General features: G+C 40.7%; 1 protein-coding gene across 1 annotated transcript in view; it reads right to left on the bottom strand.

Moving 5' to 3' along the window:
- Positions 1 to 3,768: 3,768 nt before the first annotated feature.
- Positions 3,769 to 11,210, bottom strand: part of DCLK3 (doublecortin like kinase 3) — a 77,374-nt gene continuing 69,932 nt past the window's right edge. The window contains exon 5 of the mRNA XM_089678255.1: positions 3,769 to 5,487. Within this exon, the coding sequence (XP_089534381.1) occupies positions 5,318 to 5,487 (170 nt within the window). The 3' untranslated portion in view covers positions 3,769 to 5,317. The remainder of the gene's footprint in view (positions 5,488 to 11,210) is intronic.

Genomic DNA, 11,210 nt, shown 5'->3' with positions numbered 1-11,210 from the left:
GAAGAGTCTGCCGGAGGCTCCTGCAGGGTGAGTCTGATCTGAGGGGACCCGGGGATCCCTGAGGGATGGATGGATGGAGGAATGAGCAAGGGCAGAGTCAAACAAGCCATGTCGGTAGCCGGGGGGTCGGTGCTGTACAAAACAGTAGGCAAAGAATGGTCGGGTCACACGCTGGGTCAATAACGTTTTGAAAAACGTGTTGGATCCCCTCTCATCCGTACCAAGCCCTTTGGGTCTGGTATGAATTTTGAGGGGAACCCCCATGCCATAATTATTTTAAAAATGGCATGGGGGTCCCCCCAAAATCCATACCAGACCCTTATCTGAGCATGCAGCCCAGCAGGTCAGGAAAGGTGCGAGGTCTAGATAGCGCCCTCCCCTCTTCTGAACCATGCCAGGCCACATGCCCTCAACATGGGGGGTGCTTTCTGGCAGGGGGGCTCCTCCCCAAAGCACCTTGTCCCCATGTTGATGCGGGCAAGGGCCTCTTCCCCTCAACCATGGTTGTGGGGGTCTGCGGGGGGCTTATCGGAATCTGGAAGCACCCTTTAACAACAGGCCCCCAGATCCCGGCTCCCCCTATATCAGTGGTTCTCAAGCTTCCTAATGCCGTGACCCTTTAATACAGTTCCTCATGTTGTGGTGACCCCCAACCATGAAATTATTTACCCAGTAATTATAATTCATGAAGTGTCGTTTTACCTCCAATACTGCTGCTTTCAACACAGTAGCTGCTTTTAACACAGCAGCTGCTTTCAACACAGTAGCTGCTCTTTACACATCAGAAGTATGTGTTTTCCGATGGTCTTAGGCGACCCCTGTGAAAGGGTCGTTCGACCCCCAAAGGGGTTGCAACCAACAGGTTGAGAACCACTGCCCTATATGAATGAGTATGGGGTACATGGTACCACTACCCATTCACAAAAAAAAAGTGTAGTGTAAAAATGAGAGGAGACAGTCTTTGACAAGGCCTTTATTAAAAACAAAAAATGTAAAAATGTCCCCCCAAGTTGATCCAACGCCAATCACGATGCCTGCCACCACCGCTGATCTGACAAAAAAACGCTCCACTCTCAATGCTGCTTCCCACCATCTGACAGCTGCGCCGTGATGACAGTTTTTAAATACTGTGATGATGTCACCACCGTGACATCATCATGCCCTGTGATTGGCCAAAGCATTGCACCTGACCTGTGGTCAGGTGCAATACTTTGGCCAATCACAATGCACTGTCAGGGCGCAGTTCATTTTGGGGTGCGGCAGGCGAACAGCCCACTGAATGCCCTTGCTGTTCGTGTGTTCGCGGAACACACAAACAGCCGATGTTCGAGTCAAACTAACGTTCGACTCGAACATACAGCCCATCTTTATTGAAATCTGCCTGTTCTCTCTGATTGCAGCCTATCCAAAAGGACTTAAAATGTGTAATTAATATTACTTTTAGTACAATTACAATTCTTTGTACTGTTTCTTTTTTCTGTCTGGGAAGAAATAACAACCCCCCATTTTTTTATTTTTTTATTTATATATTGTTTGGAAAATGATATCTCAATCTGCTATTTGTATGGCTAACCTATAGCAGTCTCTATATGAGCAGGTTGTCCTTGGACTTTAGATTTTTTTATATTTGTTTTATGCATGACCTGGAGGTTCAGACAGTAAGTTTTTTCTGTCTAAATTTTCATCCTTACTGGCTGCTTTCTGCACTTTCACCTTTGGATTGTATTCATTTCACATGAAGTCATAATTTTTATCACTGTTATGCAGGCCATAGATAGGTCGAAAATCGGCTGATTTTCGGATCGTTAGTGGGTTAATTGTTTGGCCGTTTTTCAGTATTTTGGCAGATTTTTTTAATCGGTAAAGTTGAAAAAAGATCGTCCGATTTTGCAGAACGGCAAGATTTTCGCAGCAATGATGGGCAAATCGGCCGATCTTTTTACCGATACAAAATCTGCGCATGAGCAGTGACCTGCAAGAGGAAGACAAAAAGAAGAAGAAGAGGATGAAGAAGAGGAAGAAGAGGATGAAGAAAAAGAGGATGAAGAAAAAGAGGATGAAGAAAAAGAGGAGGAAGAAGACGAGGAAGAAGACGAGGAAGAAGACGAAGAAGAGGATGACGAAGAAGAGGAGGATGAAGAAGAAGAGGAAGAAGAAGAAGAAGAGGATGAAGAAGAAGAAGAATTCCAGTCCGGCAAAAAGTGTCCCTGCAGAGAGCTCCGCTATTTCTTTGACAGTTCTTTGACATTTATAGCAGTTGCAACATTGTATCTATTTGTTTCCAAATAAAAACATCTGTATCCGGAATGGATACAAATAGATACAATGTTGCAGCCGCTATAAATGTCAAAGCACTGTCAAAGTAATAGTGGAGCTCTCTGCAGGGACACTTTTTGCCGGCTGTAGATGGGATGAAAATCGACCGATATTTCTTTTTACCATTCCTGGTAATGTTGGCCGCTTGTACGACCGATTTTTCTTTTTTTAAAGAAAAATTGGCCGGTTTTCTCCCCATCTATGGCCTGCATAAGTCTAAATTCATTTTGTAAGATTAGAGCACAGCTATGGGGGCAGGGTTTGCCCCAGCTTATGTCAATCTATTTTAGGTTTCTTGGAAGAACAGTGTATTTGGTCCTGGAATCCATTTGGTTTTCTTGGAAGAACAGTATATTTGGTCCTGGAATCCATTTGGTGCAAACCCCATTCAATTTGCCAGGTATATGGATGACATTGTGAATGTTTGATATAGTATGGATGAGGGTTTTTTTTTTTTCATTTTTTGACTACTGTAAAAGCAGCCCATTTGGTACAGAGTTCATAAATTTCACTGATAATGAGAAGTAGGTCTTTCTTCATTTAGAATTCATTCATGATATGAAGAATAACATTATTATTGGGACTCCTTTTAAACAGATGGCCAGCAATTCATATTTGCATGCCGGTAGTTGTCATCACTCATGGCGGGCATGGATTTATCCCTTTTTTTAATATTAGTTGATATCTTTTACATGTTTATATCAGATAACGTAGCTCAGTGCTTTCTTTTTATAAAATTCATAGTAGTATTTTCTTAGAAATTCTTTGAATACTATTGTTATTATGATCATTAGTATTACTATAGGGGGAGGGGGGGGGGAACACTGTTTCCATACAGAGAGCATTGGTCATTCTCTCCAGTCATTAGCATGCTGGCAGGGGAGACATTTTTCTGCTCTGTGGCTGATTTCTAAAGAAAAGACCTTGAACATCTATTGTTTTGCTGCTCAGGAAATATAATTAGATAATTTCAACTGAAAGTTCAGTTGGGTTTTAGCTTAAAGTGGAACTATGAGCAAAATTAAAAATGGCATATGTAATGCAGTCTGGCAATATCATTATCACATCAGTCCTTGTTTTTCTAAGTCTCCCTGTAATATAGTTTTTTTTACCTGTTAATCCTGCCAGTACGTCATATAGGTTTTAGATTTCTTTACCCTTTGAGGACCATAAGATTACGAAACGCCAAAAGAATCAATTTTTTGTTTTTAAAGTTCGTACACTTTAGTTGCCGTAACTAAGCCATTTCATGAAATAATTGGCAAAAAGCTAGATCCATTTGTTGATAAGAACTAATATTTTGACTCAAACCAAAAAAAAAAGAAGTATTTTAAGTTCTTAATCAGATGATACAGGCAATTAAAAACATGGGACAAATACGTCCCTTGGTCCTCAAAGGGTTAACAGACTAAGCTGTCCAGAAAGTGTCATTAAGAGGGTTGAGACAAACCATAGGGTGCATGCAATGGTCAGCTTTTATTCATTTTGTTAAAACCTTTAATCCAAAAGGAAGACAAAACTTATTCTATAACTGCTTAAAAAACAGGTGAATTGAGCAATCCCCCCTGCCAGGGCATTGTATTCTGTCAGCAGCATTCATCACTGTTAGAATATACTAATCAGTGGCTACGATTGCTGTTCACTGGAACATTTTCTGATATATCCCATCAACAGAAATTGATTAAATAATATACTTCTGCCGAGCAGGAGAGGCCATACACTGATCAAAATCAAGCCAGTCCTCGCTGGACTGACCAAATTGTGATCAGTGTATGCCCAGCTTAAAGCAGGAGGCATCTTACTGGCTTGAACACTGAGTGAAGAAAAAAAGTCCAAGGAAAGGGAAAAAAAGAAATGCAGTCATCACATTTAAGAATTTGTAAGTTGCAATATCTAAAAGGGAAAAAAAGAAATGCAGCCATCATATCTAAGAATTTGTAAACTGCAATATATAATATTTTTCTTTTTGGGATCAGATATACTTTAAGATTTATTTAACGATAAAAACCCTGACAGGCTTTATTTTGTTGTCCCATTACAGAGATTACCCCACGCAGGAGGGAAAATTCTTTTTTTACACAATAGTCAGCAGAACAGATGAACCAGCAAACACAAATGCTCCTGCGCTTGGGGATGGACTCCATGCAGGCTACAACCACATTAAGAATGTCCTGGAACATGCACACCTTGCTGCCCTCAACAGACCGGGGGAATCCAAATATACTGAATGAGGAAAGAACAAAGAGAGGGCGCACAGGCCTAGTGCATTACCATAAAAAATGTTTAATAAGAAATAAAGTAGGTGTTGTACTCACAAACGACAATAAAGTCAAGGCTCTGGCTCTGAGGAAGAGGCAAGTCCTCGAAACGCGTCAGCCTATTGGATGTCTACATTCCCCATTGCGGACTGTTACTGTGTTGACCCAGCTGTTCTTTTATGATGTGCCTTGACTTTATTCTTGTTTGTGAGTACAACACCTATTTTATTTATTATTAAACATTTTTTATGGTAATGCACTAGGCCTGTGCGCCCTCTCTTTGTTCTTTCCTCATTCAGCAGAACAAATGTTCACATTGGAAAATTTCTCTTGCAGTGAGAACTAACATTTTGGATTATCATCTACATCACCTTCTCGTCCAATGACACTGGTCATCAGAACAACCTAGACTGTGAAGTTAATAGTGTCTTCAAAAGCTACTTCCATTGGTAGTTAATAGTGTCTTCAAAAGCTACTTCCATTGGTAGTTAATAGTGTCTTCAAAAGCTACTTCCATTGGTAGTCACACATAAGAGCTAATAGTTTTCTTCCACAACTGACAATTTTCCATCCTAGATTGTATCTACATCTAAATAATATTGCATTATTCTAAAATTATTCATTACAGATATCAATATTCTTTGATAAGTACAATATGACTATATCTGATTTAAAGTATTTTTTAACTAATACAGAGATCATATATCACAATATTACAGTTCTTTTTTTTTTGTACCCGGTTTCTACATATGGTTACGGAAATGGCGATCAATATTCATGCTAACTTCTCTCTGCAGGTTGTGACTGTTCATTTGCCCACTTGTTTTGATCCACCTGTGCTGTAAAACACACCTAGCAGTAAACCTCTTCATGGGACTGAGCACAAGCAAGCTGTTGATCAAATCTTTAGCCTCTGCAAAAGTAAAGGAAAACAGTATGTCAGGAACAATCCAGAAAAATCTAAAATATTGCAATATGAAATTAAGAAATGAAGAGAGGACAATGGCAGAGTAATTAATAATTGTATTGATATGAAGGTGAGAATACATAATCTATTTGATTTTGAGTCCAGATCTACACATACAACATTTTACATTGTTGCTCTAGAAAACTGCTTAATATAATACAAATTTTAAAGCTAGGCATTTGAGAGACAACTGTGGTTTTTTTGTTTTATTTTGTTTTGTTTTTATGTTAGCATATGATTTCGTAGTACCTCTTTATATGCTGCTTTGGGCAGCTTCTATTTCCCAGTATTTATGAGGTGTATTAAAGGGGAGTTTCAATTTCTCACTCACCACACCAGGAGACCTGTAGTATGGAAGTAAGGAGGCTGCCATTGCTGATATGCTAGTTCCCTTGGGGTCATGCTAATCCAAAGACTTTAGAATTTTTTCAGAAAAATCTAAAATATTGCAATATGAAATTAAGAAATGAAGAGAGGACAATGGCAGAGTAATTAATAATTGTATTGATATGAAGGGGAGAATACATAAACTATTTGATTTTGAGTCCAGCTCTACGCATACAACATTTTACATTGTTGCTCTAGTAAACTGCTTAATATAATACAAATTTTAAAGCTAGGCATTTGAGAGACAACTGTGGTTTTTTTGTTTTATTTTGTTTTGTTTTTATGTTAGCATATGATTTCGTAGTACCTCTTTATATGCTGCTTTGGGCAGCTTCTATTTCCCAGTATTTATGAGGTGTATTAAAGGGGAGTTTCAATTTCTCACTCACCACACCAGGAGACCTGTAGTATGGAAGTAAGGAGGCTGCCATTGCTGATATGCTAGTTCCCTTGGGGTCATGCTAATCCAAAGACTTTAGAATTTTTTCAGAAAAATCTAAAATATTGCAATATGAAATTAAGAAATGAAGAGAGGACAATGGCAGAGTAATTAATAATTGTATTGATATGAAGGGGAGAATACATAAACTATTTGATTTTGAGTCCAGCTCTACGCATACAACATTTTACATTGTTGCTCTAGTAAACTGCTTAATATAATACAAATTTTAAAGCTAGGCATTTGAGAGACAACTGTGGGTTTTTTTGTTTTATTTTGTTTTGTTTTTATGTTAGCATATGATTTCGTAGTACCTCTTTATATGCTGCTTTGGGCAGCTTCTATATGCCAGTATTTATGAGGTGTATTAAAGGGGAGTTTCAATTTCTCACTCACCACACCAGGAGACCTGTAGTATGGAAGTAAGGAGGCTGCCATTGCTGATATGCTAGTTCCCTTGGTGTCATGCTAATCCAAAGGCTTTAGAATTTTTTAAGGTTACGGATTCAGAACATTTTTGCCAATGAAGAGTTCTGATTTCATAAAAACTTGGCTGACCTGCATGCTTTTTTTAGGTCTGTGTCTAAAGATATTGAGTCTAGAGACAGCAAGCAATTATCATTTTCAAAAGGGGTACAAAAATGGCGCCATCTATATGTCGCCCCTTGATTGGATTGCTTCACTTCCATTATTTTGGACCACTTCCTTCTGCAGTTATCCATTATGAAGGCATAGGTGCACATAGGTTAGCATCCTAACAATATTTGAAATGCATTGAGATGAGTGGGGGTTTTCCCCCAGAGCTCTTTCCTGGTATCCAGAGAATGTTATATATGAAGAAGCTGCATAAGGCTGTTAAATGTCTTTTGTAGCTGCAATGTCTTGCCCAGCCATTCTACTCAACAAAATAAAAAAAAACAGCCAGAATCTGAGCAGTGGGTGGCCTTATTGACACCACTTCTTCCAACATTCTTTGATTGAAAATTTTCAGCTGAACAGCACTTGCATTCAATTACATGCATGCCTATTCCGGTATTCTGACAACCACTAGCACCATAAATAAGTAACCATATAGACCGCACATAATATGTGCATAAAACAATAAAATATAATATAACTCAGTCCCAAAACAGTGAAATAAGTGCAGAGTGCTGGTGTTCAACTCTTAATTTCATATCTTGATTGTAAACTCTTCCCAGAACACAACAGGTGCCCCACTGTGCTCAAAATAGTGCCTCACATGGACTGACACTCACCATCATCTAATGACCACCTATCTCTAGAATGGTAATTTGCGCTTGTAGGACTATCCCAGTAAACTGAGTTTTGCAATTTGTGATCACCTCTCCTTGGAGTGAACCATGACTGATAATAGACAAGTTCCAGGGAGCCAACTTTCTCCTCACCTCCACAGGTAGGGTTTGGCATCACCATATATAAAGAAACAGAAGGGGACATCCCATAGTGTAAAACCGCTTAATACCTTTAAGCACCATTAGCACCAGCTGTCACAATAAAAGGCAGCACAGTGGCTAAGTGGTTAGCACTTCCGCCTAGCAGCACTAAGGTCATTGTTTCGAACTCCAACCATGGTACTACCTGCCTGGAGTTTGCATGTTCCCCCTTTGTCTGCGTGGGTTTCCTCCCACACTCTAAAGACATGCTGGTAGGTGAATTGGCTCCTGTCTAAATTGGCCCTAGTATGTGTATGTATGAATGTGAGCTAGGGACCTTAGATTGTATAACCCTTGGGGGTTAGGGACTAACGTGAATGTACAAAATATGTAAAGCGCATAAATTGACAGCGCTATATAAGTACCTATAATAAATATAATAGCTGCAGTGAAAGATTTTTCAATCTGCAGCGTTTAGAGTGGACAGAGGAAACCATTGGATTTCTTTTATTTAGCCTGCAGGCTGAACTAAAGAAATCTGTTGATGTATGGCCAGCTTTCCTTACCAACAGCCATTTCCTGATGAGATTACATCTGCAGTAGTCTAATGTGTGCTCAGCCACAAGATATTGCTATAACTCTAAAGATTGTTTTAGTTATTTTGCTGGATAAGATCTGAAATGAACTCTTTTTTCATCCCCCAAAAGCGGTATTTTAAACCTGATTCTGAAATTGCATCTCACCCTACTGCTGAATAAGAATTGTATTCCAAGAAAAAGAAGAAATGTATTATGACAGCTAAATGCATTATGAGGTTTGTAGAGAAAACTAATAAACAAGCCTTGTTTTATTTTTCTGAAAATAATTTTTCCCTGCAAATTCTACATTATATGTTGTGAAGCAGAATTAACATAAAAAAATGTTTGGAGCAGGACTGACCATTTGGATACTCGGGCACTGCCCAAGGGCCCTGGGTCAGTAGGGGGCCCCATGACATGCCCCTGTACCTTTTTCATAGGCTTTTTTGAGTTTGGGCAAGGACACAGGGGCCCCATGATCCCCTATGCCCGGGGGCCTCATGAGTTGTCAGTCCGCCCCTGGTTTGGAGAGAATGCTGAAGATATGTATCCTAGGATACCGAACTACAAAGGGGTTCTATGTGTCCCTCTCTAGAAAGTACTACACTCAAAAGACCCATTGTCAGGAATGGACTCAGCACTGGTGGTGGGACTCACCTGCCGTGTGGGCTGCAGTACCAGGGCTGACCAGTGGGTGCTCTCAGCAGCCAGAAGCTCAGTCCTGCAGTCAGCCAACACCTGGGGCTGATTGCAGGGGGTGTATTTAAGGAATTGCCAGACCTGTGATCAGGGCCTTGGTGTATGTTTTTCCATGAGCCCCTGTACCTGGTAACCTGTGTTCCTGCCTTGTTGCTGACCCTGCTTGATCCTGACCTCTGCTGACCGTCTCCTGTTGAACCCCTGGCTTGCCTGACCATCCTTCTGTCTGATCCCCTGTACCGCGCTGCCCGTGAGTTACTGAGCCCGGCTTGTGACCCTGACTATTCTCTGCCTGCTCCTCCCGTACCTCGCTGCCCGCACGTTGCTGACCTGGCCTGCCTGACTACGCCTGACGCTACTCAGGCGATCCATCCATCCATCTCGCACGGATCAGTCCCTGTTACCAGGTCTGCCAGCCTCTTCACATCAGGCTTTCCCACAGTACATAACCTCGGCGGACCCCTCTACCACAGTTGGGTGCACTCAGGGGCCGCGACCTGGTCTCAGTCCTGCGCCAAGTCCATCCCCACCATCAGGGGCTCTGGTGAAAAGGCAGACTGGGGCTTAGACTCCGCGCCCTGGGGAATCCCGTTCTGTGGATACTAGAGATCCCGCCGGGCGGTGCCTGACAGTACCTAACGGCCTGCTTGACCATTCCAGCTCTCCAGCCCTGACTATGCCTGTGTTCCTGAAGCCTGCTACTTCCCTGTGTCAGTCCACACATTTCTGGTCACACCCGGATCCCTAACACCCATTTAGCACAAAAGTTGTCAGTTCCTATAAAAATATGAGTCTATGCAATCAGTCAACTGAAGCCTAATATTGATTCAGGTGTATCAAGGGACAAGCTTCAAAAAAGCAATTCCCCTTCCTTTGTCTGCGGGTTAAATATTGTACAACTTTCCATTCAACCCTTTGAGGTTTTATGCTAAACATATTATGCACACATTAGATGCAAACAAATATTTGAAGATCAAATCTTGCAAATATTAATATTTATTTGTTACAAATATTAATATTTGTAACTTTTCTTTTTGAATGTGAGTCAAAACTGAATTCTGTTTTTAGAAAACTTTATTAAACTATAGACAATTATTTCCTAAACATAGACATTTTAGATTGTTTTAAAGATATGGTAGGTGTTCACCCATTTATTTTTCTTTTATGAATAAAACAAAGGTTAAGAGACAAAGTAAAAGATTCTTCAGGCTGTTCACTAAACCAAGAACAAGCAACACAAGTAGAAAACATGAATGACATCAGATATCTGACACAGAATTCAATGTTTACTTCATTGTGTTTATGATTACTAATGGAAACGTTGGTATGAGCACAGATAAAGATTGCTTCCTCAAAAGCTAGATTTGAGAGCACAAATTATAATGTCTGTCCGAAACATTTTCTCTAAAGGAAATGTAATGGTAACTGTCTATTTAAAGATGTTTATATTAATTGTTGGTCGTTTCAAGCATGGAGCTTTCAACATCAAGAGTAAGAACATTCCCTTCAGCTTCCCTGACTGTTCATATGTTGCAAAATGTCTAGAAAGCATCATAACACTAAACCTATCCTACCTAAAACCTTAAGGTAAACCCTTAACACTTAGGCTGGCCAAACATTATACAATTTTCTATCCAATTTCTTCCAAATTTCCTTTAGAATTACCTTCAACTATGAAGTGTAAGGACCTGCCTAATTGGATACAATTGAAAGTGTTGTTTAGCTTTGATCCCATATTATATGGTTTTTGGTAAATCTAAAGCAAAGCCTTAAGCTGGCCATACACAATTTGATTTACTTTCAAATGTTCATAAAAAATGTTGGCCAGAACAGTCTTTCTTGCCTTCAAAAAGTAAACTTCTGGGACTTACGGTTCCGGCGCCGGATTCTGTAGATCACGGGACTCGCGGCTCCCGGGATTCCGGCATATAACGCCAACTATCTGCCTCGGGGACATCTACAAACTTGCCCAGGAGTCACCCCCTGATAAGGGCACAGCTCCACTGCCATGGAACGCTACCTCTGGCTGGCGCCGTCCAGCTCTGAACCCGCCATGCGGACGTAGGGATGCAGCTCTCCCCCTCCTGCAGCCAAAATGGCCAAAAACATATGCAGCAGCACAGACACAGGCACAGACACAGTGCAGAGTGCCGGACCTGGAGGAGGTATGAC

The sequence above is a fragment of the Staurois parvus genome, unplaced genomic scaffold (assembly GCF_062004578.1).
Source record: "Staurois parvus isolate SC_StPar_1 unplaced genomic scaffold, SC_StPar_1.0 ptg000201l, whole genome shotgun sequence".
NCBI classification, from domain to species: Eukaryota; Metazoa; Chordata; class Amphibia; order Anura; family Ranidae; genus Staurois; species Staurois parvus.
The sequence above is the reverse complement of the archived record's forward strand: the minus strand, read 5'-3'. Positions and strand labels throughout refer to the sequence as shown.